General features: G+C 39.0%; 5 protein-coding genes, 1 long non-coding RNA gene and 1 pseudogene across 14 annotated transcripts; 1 reads left to right on the top strand and 6 right to left on the bottom strand.

Annotated features, from left to right (window-relative positions):
• Window positions 1-99: 99 nt before the first annotated feature.
• LOC104743162 (B3 domain-containing protein At1g05930 pseudogene) lies at window positions 100-1,155 on the bottom strand (annotated as a pseudogene).
• Window positions 1,156-1,904: 749 nt separating this feature from the next.
• On the bottom strand, window positions 1,905-2,713 carry LOC104739142 (B3 domain-containing protein At1g05920-like). Its single transcript, XM_010459404.2, has one exon. The coding sequence runs from the start codon at window positions 2,578-2,580 to the stop codon at window positions 1,948-1,950; it is 633 nt and encodes a 210-aa protein (XP_010457706.2). The 5' UTR covers window positions 2,581-2,713; the 3' UTR covers window positions 1,905-1,947.
• A 49-nt stretch (window positions 2,714-2,762) lies between these two features.
• Window positions 2,763-9,541, bottom strand: LOC104743161 (ATPase family AAA domain-containing protein At1g05910). Of its 3 annotated transcripts, none has more exons than XR_015580295.1 (11): window positions 9,328-9,524; window positions 8,506-8,769; window positions 8,094-8,195; window positions 6,155-7,984; window positions 5,878-6,085; window positions 5,583-5,719; window positions 4,765-5,007; window positions 4,307-4,493; window positions 3,948-4,013; window positions 3,587-3,836; window positions 2,763-3,410 (listed from the first exon to the last, which is right to left on the bottom strand). XR_015580295.1 is itself a non-coding variant. In XM_087485027.1 (11 exons), the coding sequence occupies exons 2-11, from the start codon at window positions 8,728-8,730 to the stop codon at window positions 3,007-3,009; spliced, it is 3,633 nt and encodes a 1,210-aa protein (XP_087341153.1). In that variant the 5' UTR covers window positions 8,731-8,769; window positions 9,328-9,541; the 3' UTR covers window positions 2,763-3,006. The 3 variants fall into 3 exon arrangements, 1 of the variants encoding a protein (XP_087341153.1); XR_015580296.1 differs by having other exon boundaries at window positions 5,878-6,074; XM_087485027.1 differs by having other exon boundaries at window positions 5,878-6,066; window positions 9,328-9,541.
• A 288-nt stretch (window positions 9,542-9,829) lies between these two features.
• Window positions 9,830-12,614, bottom strand: LOC104739140 (endonuclease III homolog 2, chloroplastic). 7 transcript variants are annotated; one of them, XR_015580292.1, is made up of 10 exons: window positions 12,235-12,614; window positions 12,019-12,088; window positions 11,853-11,924; window positions 11,633-11,751; window positions 11,329-11,390; window positions 11,111-11,202; window positions 10,778-10,915; window positions 10,590-10,694; window positions 10,387-10,470; window positions 9,830-10,208 (listed from the first exon to the last, which is right to left on the bottom strand). XR_015580292.1 is itself a non-coding variant. In XM_087485022.1 (10 exons), exons 1-10 carry the CDS (start codon window positions 12,472-12,474, stop codon window positions 10,065-10,067), a joined length of 1,131 nt encoding a protein of 376 aa, XP_087341148.1. In that variant the 5' UTR covers window positions 12,475-12,614; the 3' UTR covers window positions 9,830-10,064. The 7 variants fall into 7 exon arrangements, 5 of the variants coding, with proteins under 5 accessions (XP_087341148.1, XP_087341149.1, XP_087341151.1 ...); XR_015580293.1 differs by having other exon boundaries at window positions 12,241-12,614; XM_087485022.1 differs by having other exon boundaries at window positions 11,329-11,395.
• An 80-nt stretch (window positions 12,615-12,694) lies between these two features.
• On the top strand, window positions 12,695-13,512 carry LOC147927769 (uncharacterized). The gene is made up of 2 exons (XR_015580294.1): window positions 12,695-12,833; window positions 13,081-13,512. It is a non-coding gene; the product is annotated as an uncharacterized LOC147927769 (long non-coding RNA).
• A 39-nt stretch (window positions 13,513-13,551) lies between these two features.
• Window positions 13,552-15,083, bottom strand: LOC104739139 (uncharacterized). Its single transcript, XM_019236141.2, has one exon. The coding sequence runs from the start codon at window positions 15,031-15,033 to the stop codon at window positions 13,654-13,656; it is 1,380 nt and encodes a 459-aa protein (XP_019091686.2). The 5' UTR covers window positions 15,034-15,083; the 3' UTR covers window positions 13,552-13,653.
• Window positions 15,084-15,699: 616 nt separating this feature from the next.
• Window positions 15,700-21,123, bottom strand: LOC104739138 (putative E3 ubiquitin-protein ligase ARI5). The gene is made up of 15 exons (XM_087485021.1): window positions 20,121-21,123; window positions 19,754-19,878; window positions 19,405-19,510; window positions 19,226-19,316; window positions 18,768-18,940; window positions 18,208-18,312; window positions 18,033-18,121; window positions 17,751-17,858; window positions 17,504-17,594; window positions 17,304-17,393; window positions 17,172-17,219; window positions 16,830-16,901; window positions 16,652-16,745; window positions 16,437-16,563; window positions 15,700-16,181 (listed from the first exon to the last, which is right to left on the bottom strand). Exons 1-15 carry the CDS (start codon window positions 20,292-20,294, stop codon window positions 15,998-16,000), a joined length of 1,677 nt encoding a protein of 558 aa, XP_087341147.1. The 5' UTR covers window positions 20,295-21,123; the 3' UTR covers window positions 15,700-15,997.
• Window positions 21,124-21,231: the final 108 nt, after the last annotated feature.

Genomic DNA, 21,231 nt, shown 5'->3' with positions numbered 1-21,231 from the left:
TTGCTAGTTACTTGAACGAAAAACCTCCAGCATCGCTTGAATTTAGAATTTTACAATCAAGTTATGATGACCTCAACAGAAACACAAGAAATAAACTTGCTAGAGAAAAAGAGGAAGAGGAACAAGAACAAGGGCAAAGCAGAGGACTCCACGGCTCCTGAACGACCAAACAACGATGTTGTCGCCGACTTTGAATTCATTAGCATTGACGATGTCGTTCCAACCACAATCCAAACAGTAACCCCAGCTTTTGTTTCCTGAACACGTCGTCATCTCCGACCTCTTTATAACCACACCCCACTTTACAGACCTTGGATCGACGAGAAGCGCTCCCACTTCGATCTTCTCATCGTTGTCCATGTCCATGTCTTCTTCTTCTACGATACTCCTCTCCTCAGGCGTCAAGAAGTCGTTTCTGATTAAACAGTCGAAAGGCATTAAGAAACGGCTCTGATGTGGGTTGAGATCAGTTGCTAACAGAGTCTTCTCAAAGATCAGTGTCGCGTCTTGTGCGTTCATGTCTCTCATCACGTGAACAAGCCACCGCGGCATCTCTCTCCTTGAAAAAGAAGCAACCCTAGGTTTCTTATTGAATCCACGATTAATACCCCACCTCTGTGACAGCCCACATCTCTCGGGGATTGTTCTATCCGTCAAGGGAGAATACGGAGACGATCGGTAAGTAGGGTTTGGTGGTCTTCTCATCATCATAGCCATGTAGTTTTCATAGTTCAAAAAAGAACAAGGCGATGAAGAAGAGGAAGAAGAAGTAGAAGGCCTATAAGAATTTTCAAAGGGCAAAGAAGAACAAGGCGATGAAGAAGAAGCCCCATTAGGGTTTTCAAAGTCTGGTTGTGGGAATCTTAGCGTACGCCTTAACTTTCTTGGAACATGATCGAAGCATCTCTTCTCTTCGCTCTTCTTCTCGCTCTCTTCTTTGCATTCCTTAGAGACGATCACGATCTTGGCTTTTCCTTTTCTTTTGCGTTGTTCTTCATCGTCGGACAACTTAGCCGTCGCGACATCCGCCAACACCGTCGTCTTCTTCTCATCCGCGCGATCATCGTCGTTTGTCATAATTGTGATCGGGAACCCTAACTCGAGATCAAAAAACGAGAATCGTGAGAAAGAAGTAAACTTTAGAGAGAAAGAGAGAACGAGAATATGACTACTGATTGAGAATGAGAGTGTCTTGTTGTGTTATAAGTAATAAATAGTTCTGATGAACTTCTTTTTTTCCTTTTTCCATTCAGGTTAGTAGACCCTTTAATTAATGCAATTCCAATTTCCTTTTTCTTTTTAGTTAATTTTCCCAATTTATATAGTTTTACTTTTTTTTTTTTTTTTACTTTTATACATATCAGTTTAGGCGAAAATTATCAGATTACTGCAGCGAATCGCCTAATTTTGGATTGGGTCAGGCGATTGCTATAGTTAGGCTTATATCCATGAGTTTAGGCCCATTAAAGTGATTCAGTGTAAGCTACCAAAGATATTTTAGAAATCTTCGTACACATGTCACATCTGATTGCTATGGTCTATGTGTATGATTTTCAATCGGGAGCTCTATTTGATTTTTGTAAGTGTCTTTGTAATTAGTTTTTTTTTGAATAAACAGAAAAAAGTCGTAATGCGTTGGAACAAAGGTCTTCTGCATTCTGTTTTAACATGAGTAAAAAATTAATTTGTTAGGCTATAGAAACAAACCCCTCTCGTTTAATTTGATTGATCAAACAGAATGTGCCAACATACTAAGACCATCCATGAGTTACGTGAAACCTCGTTTTCAAAATCATACAATCTCTCATATGAACAGAGTATGGTGACCACCATTGAACGAGAAAGCTACAAACGACTTATTTTGTGTTTCAGTGAGCCAACAACATCCAAACTTCCTACCAAAACCCTAAACAAAACCCTAATAGTCCCCCAAAAAAACCCTCTTTTTTACTTATTTACAGAATCAACAACAGAGCTAGTCGGAGGAACAAGTGCAAAACAGAGGATTTCACTGGACCTGAAAGACCAAAGACTGATTTTGTCGCCTTGTTTCAATCCATTAGTCTCAACGACGTTGCTCCATTCACCACGCAACACAAAACTCCAGTAGCTGCTCCCTGAACTAGTCGTCATAAACCATTGTTTGAAACCCACGTTCCACTTTTTCGTTTGTTGATCCACAAGAAACGCTCCCACACACATATTCCCTTCGTTAGTGATGTCGTCGTCATCAATCATTCTGGCCTCGTCAAGCGTCAAGAAATCGTTTTGGATTACGTTATTGATAGGGATTGAGAGACGGTTTTGGCATGGATCAACGTCGTTCAAGTCCAGAGTCTTCTCTATGATTAGTTTCGGATCATGAGTTCCTTCCATGCGACTCATCACCTGAACAAGCCATTCCGGCGGTGTGTTCGTTATCGTTTGCGGAGGGACGTATTCGTAAGTAGTCCTTCTTCTTCTGGGGACGTTACTCAAGATTCTCATCAATATCACGTCTTTATCTTCTGGGACAGTAGTCTTGGGGACAGAAGCAACGTGATGCTCTGTTACGTGAATCTTTGACTGTCGCAAACTCATCTTCTCCTTCTAGGCAGGGTGAGAGAAGTTATATCTATGATGATCCACGAAGTTGCTTTAGCGTAGAGAAGAGGAGCACAAGAGTTGCAAAATCTAAAATAAACGATTTGAGATGGAGAGAGAGCGGTTGAGAAAATGGCGAGAAGAAACACTATCTTGCCGTCACTAAAATATCGTTCATCTTTTGTTTCTTTTATGGCTCTTAAGCCTGTTTTTAGATTCAAAGGTGAAAGTTCGACTTTACAAGAGGATCCTACTGATAAACTACTTTTTGGTCTTGGTCACTTTTCAGTCAAAGAAAAATCCGGATCTTAACAAAAAAAAAACAAGAAAAAACAAAAAAAGAAATCTTTTGCTTCTTTCATTCCTTTTTTTCTTTTTTAGGTGCAAATCTAACCTATCGACCGATCAGAGAAAGTTTAAGCCTCAGAAATTCGCCTCATGCTGAGCGAACTCCGACAAAAATCTCAAAATTGAATGCTTAGGGTTGTTGTCATCATCACGAAGCCCTTTGTCCAAAGTCTCAAGAACACCCTTCATGATTCGAGTGTAAAGCCTCTCCATCTGCGGAATGTTGTACTTGTCAGTGCGCTCCATGAGTAGTACCTTTACAGTTTCTATTCGCTTTGATATTTCTTCATCCGGCTTAGCAGAATCGCGGGAACAATCACCACTTACTTCTTCCCCAGGACCCTCCTCTTTTCTTGGTTGCTCGCTTTGGTCTTCTTTATCACCATCTGCTGAAGGAGCTGATGAATTTGAGTTGGTCGCTTCCTGACATGGCATTTCTTGGTCTGAATCTTGGTGTTGTACTCTGTCTGCAGCTGAATCTGTTCATCACAAAGTAAACACACACCACGAGCATTGAGAAGTCTCATTACATTACCAAGAGTTTTTCTACATCTACGAATCCGAGATCACAGGAAGTCGAAAGTTTCAGGGAAAGCAAACCATGGACACTTCACACATAAAACGAGAACCAAATCAGTGATTGCAGTAGCATTACCTGTACAGACAGTATCCACGGTTTTCTTGGGCTTTTTAACACCTTCATAATCTCGATCTAAATTAATCTCTGGCTGCACATTTCGAAGTCGGGCACTGGTTCTAGGAACAGTTCCCATCTGCACAACAGGAGCTAAACCAAGGAGAGATCCACTCAGATCATCTGGTATCTGTGAAGGACCACCTTCAGCGGCAATCTTATCACAATATGTTAGCAGTGCTGGGTCCATCTGTGACAGCATCCCGTGCACCTGAAACATAATGATTACTATGGCTTCAGAGAACAGCTTTTGGAGGATGATAGACTTGCAGCAATTTTTATGGAATATTATTTATGCAGTTTAAGAGACTTGGAAACATACTACATCTCGAAGCTCATTGGCTCGACTGACAATTCTTGCTCCAGCATAATCATCTCCATTGTAAGCCTGGATAAATAACCAAAAAAGTTAAGTCAGCCACCATCAAAACATACTTCATTGGGAAGAGTCTCATTCCTTAGCATAAATTTGGAAACGACATTCTGTTTGAGAAAACAGCTATATTCCCTCAATATATCAAATGAAATGGATAATAAGGACAATGTCGACACTCAACTCTAATCCAACACCAATAGGTGGGACTCTCTATCCATAACTTTGCTAATGCAGTGACCATATTTTAAGAATTACAAAGGTTCTATCACCATGGAAAAGAGATATGTTGTAAAATAGGCGTGCACCTTGGCATTTCTCACAATGAGATCAACATCTTGCAAGAACGGTGAACATGTTAGATACTGCCCAGAATCGACACGCTGCAGCAGAGTAGCCGTATCCATTGGATTTTGAATTATAGAGCGGTAGTTCGGAGCATCCTCGTCAGTAACTGGGAAGTGAAATGCGCTGAATCTTTTATCATATAGTATCCTGCACAGATAACAAGAGACAATTCAAAACAGGCTTATCTAGAAAACCCAAGATAACTCCCAACATTATAGACTGGGCAAGGCTACCAGATACATTTTGAGAGCTAAAATTTAGTACTGTTATATCAGAAACTGTTCATCACTAGACGTCCAGTTGGCAAAAAGTAAAAGGCCTTCTTAATCTAATTATAAAGACAATAATAAAGCTTCAATATGAACTGCAAGGCTTGTGCCTTCAGTTACAAACATATCATGTGCGCATCCACATTTACCTATTGCAAACATCTCTGAGACACATACGCAATCGTCGAAGGGCATGCTGCTCAGCTTCCACCTTGGCTTTTATTTCTGCGGGTTTTGGACCAGTAGGTTCTTTTGGAACCTTGGGAAGTTCTGGGAGGGATTGTCGTCCATCAGATTTGCCGTTTAAGCCTGAAATGACTGAGAGAGCAGCTTCAATCAAACGGTCAAAGAACAAAGACCTGTCTTCGCTTGATGGTTTGTCCACATTATATCTGAAAGCAAATGTATACAATCTGAGAAACTGAGTAAATAAAACACAAGCCTGAGGACTATATCATGGACAACCAAAAGAATGAACAAAATTAAATCTGTAATGAGTGTTTTAGGAGAGAGTATGCTAAGTTTGGGAATGAGACCAATAAAAAGGCAGTACCATTCCATATAAATTTTCTATTAACTCCCATGTAATTTGCCAAATATATTATATAAGTTCATAACTTAAACTGATCATTACTTGCCTCGTGTTAAGGTTCCTTATGGTGATCAATACCACAATAACCCAAAAAAATTAACTTGATAAACATATACAAGCGGTTAGCAGCTTCATATATTAACTCGAGACTAACATGCATGTTACTGAGATGCAAGCCTTTTGACACTGAAGAAATGACCAGCTTGCAGAACAAGCTCGCACAGTATACTATTATACTGAGAACCTACTCAAAAACTTGTTGGCTCATAACCAAAGAAAGTCACCTACCAGCTTTATAGGAAAACAAATTTAAGCTAGTAACAAAGCTGCAGCATGGTACTGGACAGAGTGATTCCAAGTAGAGCATAAACTTACACAGATCTATTGTCAAATACTGACTGCTCTTCCATGTCAGATAATTCGCCATAAGATGTAGCAAGTAATAATATGGGTAGATTTGATGGCAATTCTTCTAACAAAGTCAGGAATACAGCCCTAAGCTGTTCATGAGCCTGCAGTCATCAGTAACACGATTAGATTGGCAATCTAAAACTCAAGGCAGTTCCAGCTACAACCTATAGGACCACCTAATATATTATATTAAGCAAAGATGCAAACGATCTCCAAAAGTAACTGCAGCGAAGTGAATTGGCATAAAAAAGACACTTACATTTTCCCACCAATTATTAAACATCGGTATGTAAAGTATTGAAGGTGTTGTTCTCCTAGCTTCACTAAATATATGTACTAACGCCTCCTCCGGGGTCTTTGCTCCAGGATCGGAAAGGAGAGATGGAAGTCCCAGAGAATGAATAGGAAATTTTTCTAGCTCATGTAAAATTGCAGGCCCAAGATGATCCTGTTAGGCTAACACGTAACTGAACTGAGGTCATATTTTATAATAATAAAGCCTTCTGATATAATCACAAGAAACGAAAAGCAATTACCAGTCCAACTCCTTCACCACCAAGCAGCAGAAGTCGAGGACGATAAACAAGAGGAATAGCAGATCCAAATGAAAGAATTGACAGCTTTGTCAAATCTGACGACGTGGCTGATGAGGGAAAAATATCTGATATTAAGCTCATGGATTCAAGGAGGTGTCGATGTAAACATGGCAATACAACCGGAGAGAGTGGTCTGGATTGCACAACAGACCCTCTATGGGCAGCAGGAGTAATAGCTGACATTGCCTCTACAAAGTGGCTCTTCTCAACCTTAACCAACCCAACATCTATGGCAAATTTATCATCACTTGTATAAACTTGTGGATATTTTTCACGAAAAGCACGAATGGCAGCTTCAGTGCACAAAGCTTTTAGATCAGCACCACAATATCCTACACAAGTAGCTGCCAGCTCTTCTTTAAGCTCCCTGGTAGGTGGATCCTTCCATTTACGAGTGTGAATATCCAATATCTCTGCTCGAGCTTCGCAGCCTGGTAAAGAAAAATTGAACTCCCTATCGAATCTGCCAGGGCGGCGTAGCGCTCCATCTATTGCATCTACCCTGTTTGTTGCTCCAATGAGAACAACTTGACCACGAGAATCAAGGCCATCCATCAGCGCCAGCAAAGTTGAAACAATAGAATTATGTATTTGTTCTTGTTTGCTAGATCTTACAGGAGCAAGACCATCAATTTCATCAAAAAAGATTATGGAAGGCTGATTTCGCTGAGCCTCCTCAAAGAGTAGCTTTAGTTGTCTCTCAGCCTCACCAACCCACTTGCTAAGAACATCAGCACCCTTTCGCATATAAAAGCTAACTTTCTGTCCAGCTTTTGAAGCAGCACATGCTAATGCTCGAGCAATCAGCGTTTTACCAGTGCCTGGAGGACCACATAGCAATACACCTCTGGGAGGAGTAATACTATAACTTGCAAAGAACTCTGGATACAGCAACGGAAAGAAAACCATTTCCTTCAAATCATTAATGTATTCAGATAGTCCACCAATCTCATCAAAATTAATACTCTCATTAATCTGCAGTGGCTGTATATCTGCACCTCCTTTAGAGCTTGGCCCAGCAGTCTGAGCACCGGAAGTTAATGCAGCCAAACCATCACTCTGGTGACCCCAACCAGAAGCTCCAACATTCAACCCCAATGAACTTGACCCATACGTGTCCAAACCCCCAAATAGCCAAGGTGGTCCAGATCTGTTTCCACCTCGAGCCCAGGGAATTGCGGGGCCCTGGTCCAACTCATCCACAAGAAGAGAATCATCTGAATCATCTGTTCTTGTAAAGCGATGGCGTTTGTGAGGCCGAGACCCACCTCTCCTAGCATCTCTTCCAACCCTTGTGCCCATGCCTTGATGCAACACTCTACGCGGAGATCTAGGTTGTTGTTGCTTGTTGATTCCTTCTGTAGGCATCCTCCGCACTTCAGCACGGTTTCGCAGATCATATCTCTTCCTTCCCTCCTGCTCTTCATCACCCTCCTCATCATCATCACCATCTTCTTCTTCCTCATCTTCGCCATCACCCTCATCTTCTCCATTACCCTCGTTTTCAACTTCAACCTCATCTTCACCATCATCTACATCATGATCATCTAATTCATTCCCATTCTCGGTTTCATCCTGGCCATCTTTCTCCTCTGATGTATCTTGATCAGCGCCGGATTCTGTTTTCAGTCGTTTGTTAGCAATTGTTTTTGAACGACGAGGACGGAGACCTTCACGCCGTGGTGCCAATTCAGTTTCCATGCCCTTTCTACTTTTTGAAGTTGAGAATTTTTTATTAACTCGATTCCTCAAAGTTCGATATGCTGGACTCTGAAAAAGATCAAAACCCCATTTTCAACAGGCATACCAGTAGCACAGTACTAGTATAATAGCTTTACTTTACTAAGAAGAGCCAGTTTTAAGAGGGAAATATCCTAACCATCATATCTTCATCCTCTGCTCCAGAACTATCCGTATAGTCCTCAAGATTTACAGAAATTCTTCTCTTCCTTGTGGAACGCCGGAGGTCGGATGCAATTGGCTGTACGTCATTAGCAATGTTATCAGCATTCTGCTTGAATCAGAGTAAAGATAAACGGTATGCATTACAAAGCAAAGGATTGACCAGACGACTTGTCATGTTGTTCCCCTGATACCTCCGCAGACACAATATTTAGCCAGTAAAAATACAAAAATGGAGACAAGAACAAGAAACCGATGATCAAATCGATCCACTAACCAAAAATATACTGATGGATGAAACTATAAAAAGAGAAAGAGATAGACCAGGATGAATTTCCAGATATTATATCACTGATGCAATAAGATAGGAAGAACCATGTAATGCTTACCGTGGCATTGGATGCCCTTGCTGGACGGTTCCCTTTGTGCAGCATCTTTGCGATCTGGGAGGCTGCCGTTCTTGTCTTGGTTTTTCTTTTCCTATTATGTAACGAATTTGGTGAGTAAAAATAGTATGAGCGACCAAACGATTTGGGCCTCCTCCTAAGCCTATCACTGCTTCTAACTGGCTGAGTAACTGACCCATCTCCTTGGCTAGATCGCTTGGGATGCATGGAGAAATGCTACCTCTGATGAGTATCTCCTTCCATAAACTACAAACCCAAAATAACAGAAGAAAACAGTTATAGCAAATAACAATTTCAGATTGCACTTTCAATTAAAATAAAATATTAACACATGAGACGTTTCTGACAGGTCTGTAATCTAAAAGGTATCACACATGTAGATTAGAAACACTCGTATACTAGAAGAATTGCAGAAGAACAAAAAAAACAGTTTCCACACATCAAAATAATCCCAGAAGGAACAAAACTAACATTCACTCACAGCCACACTCAATCTCGTTACCCCAACTCCTAATCTCAAAACCCCAGAAGAGGGAGCCACTAAACCCCCGACTGAAACAAAGCAAAATCATGAACCAAACCCTAGAAACCGAAGCTGTAAATGATCAGTTCAATCAAATCAACGGTTACAGTGCATAAAATACGAACAGATTCTTGCTAATCAAGAGCCAAACCGAGTATTTATCCGATTGCATTAGCCAAAATACAACTCGGCGAGACAATCAACTGAGAAATGAAGCGGAGATAATGCGAAATCGAGCAAGCGTAAAGAGAGAGATGGTAACATAAAGACGACGGAGAAACCTGAAGATTGCAGAAGGTGAAAAGAGAGAAAGATCGAAAGTGTCAGTGGAGACTGCAGAATTTGCAGGTCCGTCTTCGTTGCTCTTCTCCCTCTTTTTCTTTTTTTTTTTTTTTCTCTCTTCGAGCGTTTTTTTTTTTTCTCGCTTTTCTTTTTTTTTTTTTTTTTTTTTCCGGCTGCTGCTTTAATAAAATTTTGTAACCCACTCTTTTGTTTGGACGTTAGTATATCTCTATCCCTACCTCTACTAGTTCAAAAATTTTCTGCAGTTACTCCCCCGAATATGTTATATATCATATATGAACCCCACAACTTTGTTCCATTCAGTAAACACCTAATTTCAAAATAATTTTTTATGACCTTTGAACATGGAATATTATTTAATTTTGGGTTGACCAAGAAAAGAAAAGAATAACAGCTAATTTCTATGTATAGGAATTACATGGTATAGATTATAGAAGATAACTCCAAATCACTTGCTTGTTATGGTAAAACATTGGAAGGTTTTTGAATTATCTTCAAAGCTATTTTTCTTATCAATCAATCAAAAGTATACTTGCCCAAGTGTCTTTCTTTCATAATGGCAAGTTTTCAGTCTAGATAAGTTATACACAAGTGGGATGCTCTTGCATTCCCCATAAAACTATACAATTTCTTGGGGACAGCTTAACTTTTACCGAGGACTAAATCACAATATGGGTTAAAATTGATCTAGCAGGAGAATCCAGAACCAAAGCTACTAATGTTTCTTGCTCTTGATAGGTTTCTTCAATTTGGATAATGCGTTTGGGGTCTCCTTGAAGGCAGAAGGGCATAGCTCAGTGATATTACAAGTTCCACATCGTGGTCTTAGCGGTGTGCATATCGTTTGTCCGAAACCTACCTGTGTTTAGATTTCAGACAACAAAAAACAGAGAGGATGAAGTTTAAGTGGGGTTATACATGTTTCAACTTTCAACCATTTCTATGGCTGACATTTGAACATGTTCTTATTAATCATAAGTAGATTGTTTTATGTGTGGACATGCATCTTTAAGTTAGAATCTCCAAGGATGACGTACCAACAGAAAGTTAATAGCGACCCATTCTTCTTTTGGAAGCCATTGTTGCAGAGCTACTCTAGTTTCCTCGGGGGAAGAGGTTTTCTGGTCAAGAACAACAAATTAGAGATAGGTGACAAAGAGAAGACGAGCAAACAGAAGATGAGGCAAAATTTCTATCAATCTCATATATATTTAACATAAGCCTGAGGTTAGAGAAGCACCTGTTTCGTTCCTGGTTTAGACACCCAACCAAGTCTATTGCAAATACGATGCACATGTGTGTCTACACATATTCCTTGAACATCATTCCAGGCTACGTGCAAAACCTATCACAGGACAACAAAAGAAACCTTTTAAGAACTATGGAAGCATGTATCTCTCTTACAAAAGTACTATGGGCTACTTTTACCAGATGAGCAATCTTAGGACCAACTCCTGGAAGTGAGAGTAGTTCTTCCAAAGTGCTTGGAATGTCACCGTCATATTTAGTTAGACAAATTTTTGCAACTTTCTTCACATGAGTAGCTTTTCTAGTATAGAATCCGACCTAAGAGTAAAGGGCAAACAGTAAGTTTCCATATCGAAATAAAAATGACAACAATGGCTTCCATTTATAGTTTCTCATTCCTCTCCTTTTCATTTCTCAAATACTTCTCATGATAAAAATATGGCAGTATGGTAATGTGCGAGTAAATGAGGCCTTCAACTACATGAAGTAAGATAACTAAATGGATAATAATACCGGATAGATCAACTCCTTAATGGTTGATTCATCCGCTTTGTCAATGGCTTCGGGAGTGAGAAGGCCATTCTGAAGAAGACGGTCTACTGCCGCTGCATATTAAGAAGTGTTTGGATATAATATCAGGTAACTTGGAGACCCAGATGATATCAGAGATACTGCAATGGTGAAAGTAAGTAAGCGTTCTTTCAACATGGGATGAGTAATTCAAATCTCACCAGTAGTTACGTGATCTTTAGTCTGACTTGAAAGAAGTGTTCCTATAAGCACATAGAATCGCCTTTCCTAGAAATAGGATGAGATCAGGTCAAAAGCGAAAACAAGACGGGCAATTTGATCTCTCTACTTTTAAACATAATTTAAAAATTTATGAAATGTGAAAACAACAAAGGCCGCAAGAATCAAGGATAAGAGAATGTCCTAATCGTAAGCTAGCATTTGTTACCAGTATACTTCCACCTAAAGCCAACAGGCACAAACTCAAAGATACCACAATTCCCATATAGAGTAAGATCTTCTTACCTTAGGAGGTAAAAAGCTTCCGGTTCTATCACGTTCAACAATGTCAACCGGTGCTTCTTCAGAAGATGTCATTTTTCGAATAGCCTCGATCACCTTTTCCCAGTCATCAGGTGGTTTGCCTAAATAAACATTCTATCTTAGGGACATCACATTCTCCATAAAGAATAAATGTACCCGAAATGCGACTAAGAAGATTAGAGTGTATCGTGAAAGAGAAAACCTGATGTTTTGATGGAAGACGAAGAAGTGCTAGCTTCAGTTGATTTTATGTATGAGTTTAGTATTGACGTCCCTGCAAAACAAAAATTCATACAAGAAATGATGCAATGAGTTGAAGGGTTACTAAAACAAACAAAATGTAACCATAGAGAGATAGTGAGACTTACGAGATGAAGCAGATCCATCATTAGTCTTATTGTAAGGAGAGTCTTCTATATCAGGTAATGCAAACGTATCCTGCATCATTTTACATAATAAACATCTCTTCTTTTAGAGTATAGAGTAAAGTGAAAGGAACAATCATAAAAACGAAAACTCTTTATCTAAGAAATATGATTTGGTTAAGAATCACTATCATACTCGAAGCAGAATTGTGAAATTACAATTACTTTACGGGCAGAATTGATTCCTCTGGTGGAGTCTTTCTCCAAGGGCTCCAAATCTTCCTCCTTTAGCCTTTTCTTCCTTGAAGAAGCTCGGAGACCTGAAGTGGAATCATCGGAGCGAGGATTTAGAGATTCTGCGGAGATGCATCGAGTAGATGAGTAACTTCGGCGATTCATAGCGTTTAAAACACGACCGGCGATTGAAATTTTTGATGCGGCTCCGCTGATGAGAATCATATAGCCGACTTTTTTTTTTTTTTTTTTTTTGTGTGTGTTTCATCCAATTTCAGATTGAAAAAAATATTAATAATTTTGAAATTTTTGTTTATCGATTTACGAAATTTTTTTTTTTTGACATTATTTGTTTTTTAACTACAGTAGTACATTATTTACTTATTAAATAGGTTTAATCGGTTATGGATATGGTTTCTCAGTCAGTAGGTGCATTTGTTTTCTTGTGATGGAATTTGTTGATTAATTCAATCGTTCAAGTGTTTTATATTTCTGGAGCCGTTGTTCTAATTTTGCTTGCATATCATAGCTCTATCATCTCACAGATCTTGTTTTGCGTGTGAAGATTGAAGTCGTTAACAGAGGTAAGTGACTCTGTTTTGAGGTAGGTAGGTTGTGTTCTGAAAAGATAGGTGGAGATGCATGAGAGAGGTTTGATAATTTTGAGATATATAGATAGGCTTCTAGGATTCGACCCCTCAAAAGAAAAAGGTTAACTGTAGGTATAATCTTTTATGCTGAGATGATGATGATCAAGAGCAATTCATAGTAGCTTTCTTCTCCATATAGCATTTTGAATCATATCTTGTGAAATGATGGATGTGATCACAGAAAGGTGAAGAGATGCAACAGTATGTAGAAAAGTGTCTGGCTGATAGACGTGTTAGGGATGCTAGGCGTGCTAAGAGACAAGCAGCTCGCAATCGCAGATATGCCCGAAGAACCAGCGAATCTGGTCAAGCAAAACTACAGTTGGAGGCACGCAGCAGAAAATCTGACGGAGCAACTTTAGAGGCTGGTTCGGATATAGGGATCAGAGGACCAATAGCAGATGTGGTGGAGCAACTTAGGAGGGAACTATCGGAATTTTGCGAGGCACTCGGCTCTAGCCGGAAGAGGCGGCCCCATAAATATTATCGGAAGGGGTCATCATTTTCTTTTAAAAAAATTGTATTTTGAAAATAGGATATGTCTGTCTACACGTGCTGAAGCACTGGCAAATTGGAACATTTTGTCATTAATATGGTTTCTTATTTGGTCTGATTTAGTTACTCTGTCCGGAAGAGAAGTTAGAGCGCAATCTCATGAACATATATATATTCCTCCAAAATGCTCTCATACAATCAAAGTCAGGGTTGTATTCTTTTAGCCTGCAGTTCTACTCAATGATAATCTATGGTGGTTTCAAAGAGAATCATCGAACAGGAAAGTGTCAGAGTTAAATTCTGAGTCTATACCCTCTCTACCCTTGAACTCACCTAGCCCCACTGCCTTCTCTATTGAGAAATCATTCATCAATGCAAAATCGTCTTCCAGCATAGTCTTGCTTCTGCGGTTTATGAGCTTTATCTCCACTTTGGCTTTCTCTGCTGCTATCACTCCTTCAGCTACTTCAATAGGTACAACCTTTGAACATGTTTTGCTCGATTTTCTCAACCTTGATGGCAAACTTTTGTTCCTCTTCACGCAGTTCCTGATTGGCTCCTTCTTGATGCTGTCATTTTTCTTGTTGCTGCTATTGCTGGTACTTCTTTTGAGTTCTGGAATCTTGGATGCGTTGGTTATAGGCCCACTGAACACAAGCTTGCTCTTACTACCATCTTTAAGATCTAGTTTTCTTGCTTGGAGAAGTTGTGCTCTCATGGATCTCGGAGAGCTACCTGCAGCTGAAACTTTGGCATTCAATAACTTCTTTCTCCGAGGGGACATTGAGAAATGCTTCAAGATATCCTCAGGTTTCCAGTCAAATCTCTGTTCATATGGCCAGAAAAGCGGCTCATCAACATTACTACTGTTCTTAGAATCTACACTCTCTTCACTTTTCTCATCCAAACTTTTCTCATGAGCCAAAGAAGTTGCTGTGTGATCATTCGGACCAGATGGCAAATCAGAGGAGATTGTCAGAGCAGGAGAAGAATTCCCTGTATCAATTTTTGTACCTGAAGATGGTGAAAAGCTAACTTTCTTTCCATGTGAACTCCGAGTAGAAGAATCATAAAGAACGCTGAGATTTGGAGCAGAACTAGATGAATCTTTCTTCTGAACGTTCTCTGCATTGTCTTTAGTGCTCCTCGGGATCCTGGGACGGTCTTTAGTGGAACGTACTTCTTGATGATTCAGAGAGAGGGAAGATTTGGCAAGGTTTGATAACCAAGAGACTACACTCTCATCAACCGAGAAACGGAATGAAACAGATAATCTCCGTTCCTCAAGAAGAGAAGTAGGAGATCCACAATCTGAAGATAACCAAACTGAATCACTATCATCAAAGCTTCTCCATTTTCCAAACTTCATATTCGTCCCACCACCACGATCATCAATCTTTTCCCTTCTTGGTTGTGGTGTTACACCACCTGATGGTTTGATCCTTGTTTTGTTTGTGACATCTGAAGTCTTCTTCGTTGCAGGTGGCCTCATGGATTCAAAGTTTGTAGAACCTGTTGATTTCGATCTTGGAAGCAACTTCGGTTCACCTGTTGCATTCTTCTTCTTCCTCATGGAGAAAGATGAAGCCACTCTCTTCACAAAACCCTTAGATCCATCTTTATCATTTGTGAAAGCCATTAAAGTGCCCAATCACTTTCTGTAAAACTTAGCCTGAAAAAACAAACAAACAAGATGTATCAGTAACAAGTATTGAGATTATAGGTTGAGGAGTACATGTCGCATTCAATTATAACGTAGATGAAGATAATGACACACAAACCACTAACTTATTGGAGAATTTGAAGGAGTCAACACAAATAAGCTTCAAAGAAAATCAAAACAAATAGTTGACTATTGCATTAGATAGAGAAGATATGTGTTTCGCGCGTTCTTACGAAGGCAATAATAATAATTTAAGTTGCACAGAAGGTTTCGCTTTGACCTCTGTAGTGGGTGCATTGACCAATGTCAGGCTGACATGCCAGCGTCTTGCAAAGGAGCCAAATTTCGCTTTCTTATGACAATGTATGTATTACTGCTATTCTCATCCTACTGTGACCTTGATCTCAGTGCTCACCAATATTTACTATTGTAGTCTGTAAAGATTACTCAATGCTTGTTATAGAAAATTAACCCCAAAAAACTTAACAGGTTTTTAACTTTTTTTTAGGTGTTCTGGATTCAATATTACAGGCAATTAATGTAAATATCATAGTAGGTGTGAGAAAGACAAACAAGTAACAACACAAAGGAGGTACCATTTGCTCTTCACCTCGAGAATAATTTTCAGACAAGAGACTTCAGTTTGGTTTGCAGTCATTGCACTAGCAGGGCAAAAGGCAAAAGCCAAAGTAACAATGTGCAGAGTTCTTTTATACTATACAATATTTAGGGCAAGTAAAATCTATCATGAACCCTTAATTCAGAGAGAGACAATTTCACTTGTGCGTGCTTGTCCCTTAACAGCCTTAAATCTCAAGAACCTCAAGAAGAGTCTACTCAAAAGTATTGTAAACCTCAAATCTTCCCAGAAATCTAGACCTTAGTGAGGTGGCATCACACAAGCGAGAGACTGCGTGACGTAACTGAAACCTGGGAGATCTCAGTTGTCATCTGGGTTTCTGCTGGACCCGCCATTTTTGGAGCTTCCTTTACCTTTTCCACCGCCTTTTGTCTTGCTAGAAGATTTAGAGTTTGTTGATTTGCTGCTAGCAGCTTGTGCATCCACATCAGCAAGACCATTCTCCAGAGCTTTCACCAGATTTTCAAAGTAGGTTTTTGTTATGCTGTTCATACAGATAGAAGCCATTGGGGTTAGCATTCCATATGGTTGTTCAAAGTCTCAACTAGTTCAGCTAAACCTACATTTCTACAACATAATCTGACTATAGATGCAACAATCGATCCGAATATAGCATAACCTAACGACTATATAGACTCATTTTAAAGTCCACATGGATTCTATATTGATCTGTCTGAAAAGCTGATGTCTTCTCTTGTTCTGTACTAAACAGCTGGATAGATGTAAACAAGACCATTACCTGGTTAGACCAGTTAATTTTGTCCGGAATTGATTGAACTCATTTGTAGGGCCATCAGCATTTTGAAACACCTCTAATTCCTTCTCTACGCATTGGTGGAGCTTCTCCAAACCTGACTCAGCCTCCCCTGATCAGATCAACAAGAGAAACTTCAACTTCAAGGGTTCACTGACACAACTTACTGTTCCAGAAAATCTACAGATGAGAGTTCTGACCTTGCAAATACTCAAAAAATTGCTTCTTAGAATTATCTGATAGATAGTATCCATATGCATACGTCCATTTCAGTACCCGTCTGCATTCAATGATCTGCAAAAGTATAACATATATGAGGGAACATTCAGAGAGATGTTGTAGATAAATCTTATTTCTCTGAAAATTTTAGCTGTTTACCTGGAGCCACGCTTCTGGAATAAACTTGAGCTGAGATTCTGGTGTGCACTGTATGTCACTAAGCTTCCCAAGCTAGCAGAAAGATGAGAAAAGTTTGACATCAGCATGTGACTATGTGGGAAACTGCCAAAAACATTACGCTCAAAATCCTATCTAAGCACCAGAGATGCAAATCAAAACAACACAAAGTAACAACAATGCAGTCTCTACTTAGTTTGGATACAATTTGGTGTTACAAATAAAAGCAATGGGAATAGCTAAAGAAGAATTAACTATCATTCGGTAGATAAAAGATCAAGAAGATAGAAGTATATAACTGAAAATAAGATTCGTAATTCTTACCTTCTCTGATTGCATTTTCTGCAGATCCCCCATAGCTTTTTGCCTCGACTGTCAAGTCACTCGAAAAAGTAAATATATATAATATGGAAAAGACACAAATGACATAAGAAATCGAATAGAAATTGAGCATACCAGTTGATTGCTTGCCCAGCGTTCATAGTAATGAGTGTACCTCTCTAGCGAATTTTTTGCCATTTCTCGCCTCTTCTCAGCCTCATCATACTAAAACAGGAAAAGTTTAATAGATATCAACAAAACAATATTGACAACCATCAGCTCAAATGATTGCAGAAAAACCCACCACAGATGATCAAATAAGTACGAGGTCTTACCAATCCTTCTTGCTTAGCCGCCTCATACCGGTTGCAGGCATAAAAACCACCAGTTCTTTCCCCGTGCTCTGTCCATGCGTTAAGGCAAAGCCTAAAGATTCAAACAAAGATATACTCATTAGCACCTCTTTCATTTCTATCACAAGATTAAATCCTAAGATGACAGTAACAAGTTTGCAGTCCAACATTGCGGAGAAAGAGTAACAACCAAACTAAGACGCCTTCAGAGATGGGGACAAAGCATTACCAACAAAACTCATATTTACAAGGCGGTGTGCATGTCATGTGCATACAGCCATGATTCTTTTCAATTGGCCGCTTACACTTTGGACAAGGCTTTGAATTGGCAAGTATCCTGGGATGACGAGGCAAAATAAGATTAGCAAGTAGTAAAAATGTAAAATGAGTTGGAAAATGCATGAAAAATGTCATAGCTACAGTAGTTTCCAAAAATATTTCTTCAGCGAGGTATATGGTAGTAATAACCAGAAGATGAGGGAGTATGAATATGAATAAAAGGAGCGTATACCAATTCATATTTTCAGATTCAGCGCTGTTCTTTCGTATCCATTTTGCAACTGTGCCACAATCCACAGGACGGTGAGCCTCTTCAGTGCACTGGAATTGCAGATTTATCACAGTTCCAAAATGACTATATAATCAAAAGAAGGAAGATTAAGAGGGCTTTGAGTCCAAGTACTTACATTCCAGCAAAAGCTATGCGAACAAAAGCACAAAACATCATAACTTCCAGACCCGGCAGAAAAATCAATTGCATGCTCACATCCTGGGGCAGGACACCACTTCATCTGCAGCAGAAAGAACAAATAGGAGCAACATTAAAACTAGACAAGCGCCATATCATACACACAAATATAAGTGACAAAGTACTATAGTTTTTGCTCAAAGCAAATGCATTGAAATAAGTTGGGATAACTGTGATCTGATTCAATTAAAAACTGGAAGCCATTCCATACAAGATTAAGAATAGGAAAAATTAGGTAAATCTGGGAGCAGAGAGGATCTTCTATCAGTACTAGTATATACTAAATAGGTAGCTTTATTTACAATTGTAATAGCCACTTCACGGCAGTGAGAAGTAAAAGCTTCCTATAAACTGAAGTCAATTAAAGCATCATAGGAAAGGCACGAAGATAAACAATGACTTCATAGACAGATAGAGAGAACTCGCAAGAGCATCAAGTACTCTCTGCTCCTTACGTAAAGAAACGCAGTCTGATATATGTTATCTTGGAAGCCTTACCTTTCTGTTGTCTTCAACATAGGATCGAAGAAAGTATCTATAATACTTCTCCTTGTCTTCCTTAGAAGCCAATTTATCGATCATATCTTGACCAATAGCAGCAGGGCAAGAAGGGTCCGGACATTTTAGCATCAAACATCCTGGCCCATCATTGATGGTTGAACTTATATAACCTATAAAAGTGCACAGTAGAAAACGGAATGTATCAGAAAAAGAGATGTTTTAGCAGGAAAAAAAAAACAGTATATACAACTTAAATCCACGCATTCCAGGCATGGAAGAAACTAATGCTTAACAGTTAAATTCATAGGCAGATATATTTGAAACTATGTAACCGAAATGCTAACTAGATATAAACTCAGATAAATCCAAAAAACAAAAATTCAACAGTCCCTGTTTCTGAAGCATCTTTAGACAAGGGAGATAAAAAGAACTTTAAAAAAAAAAAAAAAACGTACCCGTCCAACACGTAGAGCAGAAAGGATGACCACAAGAAACTGATACAATTTCCTCAAGGGGGTAGGACTCGAAGCATATTCCACATGTAAGCTAAACATCCAATCATGCGTCAGTGAAACATGATTTACCAAGCGATAATTACAGAAAACAATTCTGAGTTGAAAATTAAAGGAATTACTTCTCTGGTATTAGGTGTTGGAACAACAGGTCCCTCTAATATGCCAACAGTTCTCCGAACTCTCTCCTCATCCGCAAACCATTCATCATGAACTTTACTAACAATCCTAAAAGGACACATTTCTCAGAGCATTAGGAAACTAGAGAAAACCCACTAGTTTGGACATCAATATTATGTTCACAAAGAACATATATAGTCCATTTAATAAAGCAGATCAAAAACAAATTCGAGGAAGAGAGGTAGTTTTGAACCAAATTCGAGGATAAACAATATCGTATATTAATCAAAAACAGACAGGAAACAGCAAGATTTATAACAAAAGCACAGAGTATATGTCAAGGGAAATTACCAGTGATAGTGAAGAAGCAAAATGCTCGCTTCAACATAGCTTAAAGAGAGGATCATGGAAACTTGTCCAATATCATCATTCTGATGTCTACGAATATCTCCTTCCTTGAGAACAGCATAATTTATCTGGAAGCATAACATCATTACGACAACACTAAGTCAATGGTCACAGTAAAAACTAACCGACGACGGATTAATAAGTACTCAAAACAGCAAAAAAAAAATCCAAACTTTAACAATCAATCATCAATTGCTTAACAAAGAACACCAATCTTCCTAAACAAACAAACAAAAAACCATCCATATCTGCGAAAGCAAGAAAGACACAAAGATAAGAAGAGACAAGTAAGGAAGAAGGTGGAACCCACCTGAGAGCGAACAGAGGCGATCAAGGCGGAATCGTCCACGGTTTCCTCGAATAAGCCGTTGTAAGCATCAACATCATCACTATCGTTGATGTCGTCATCGGTCCCGCCGCTGTAATAATCATCATCACCCGAATACATATCGTGGGCATCTAGCATATCGTCTTCTGAATCCATATGATCAGCCGCCCTCCTCCTCAAACCCCCTCTCTTCCTTTTTTTTTTTTTTTTTCTTTCTCGCTGGACCAAAGTAGGGTTTGGGGTTTTTTCCAATAACTAAACTAAAAAAAAAAAAGATTGCTGCTTTATAGGAAGAGAGAGAATCACAACAAGGGAAAAGCAAACATCTTTCTTTATAATCTGAGAAATTGGTCGAGCTCGATTCCGGATCGCTTCGCTGGGTTCGCGATTCAGAAATCGGAGTCTTAAAAGGATGAGATAGATATATGGACTTCTACCACTATTGGCTTTAGTTGTTTTTTTTTTTTTTTACTTTGCCTATTTAGTACCCAACCCACCCACAAGAAAAAATTAAGTTAAATTTCTATTAGTAATCTCTTTTTGAACATAATTTAGTCATATTTTTTTCTGTTTTTATCAAAATAAAAGTCTATAATAGTAGTACTTATGATTTATGAAATTGATTCTTTACAAAACAAAACAAAAAACATTGTCCCTTTTTTTTTTTTACCACAAATATAACAACATTGACATTTTCTTTTGTGAGGTCATCCAAGGTCTGTAATGTAAAGAAAAAAAATCTTTACAAGTTAAATGTAAATCTAGGAAAAAAATCAATGTTGTTATGCAAGATAATGAAGGTCAATTGTTGTCTATACAACTTGTGAAAACGAAACTTCATCAAAACAGCAAATGAGATTTGAAATCCTTGAGGTGTCTATGAAGCCAAAACTGAACCGTAATTGCGTTCGTGTAGAAATCAGTTAAAGTTATTGACAAGTAAATGAAGACTTTTTTGTGAGTTCGAGTATTTCATATGGGTTGCAATTGAGGCCAGGATCTGTGGTCGGCTTTGAGATGTGTTCATCAAAGCGTGTGTTGGTACCACCCTCCCCCCTCCCTACATAGAAGACGTTGGATGTAACTATCAAAA

This window comes from Camelina sativa, chromosome 14 (assembly GCF_030686135.1).
Source record: "Camelina sativa cultivar CO46 ecotype springtype chromosome 14, ASM3068613v1".
Lineage (NCBI taxonomy): Eukaryota > Viridiplantae > Streptophyta > Magnoliopsida > Brassicales > Brassicaceae > Camelina > Camelina sativa.
Note: the sequence above shows the minus strand (reverse complement) of the source record. Positions and strands in the feature narration are given on the sequence as shown.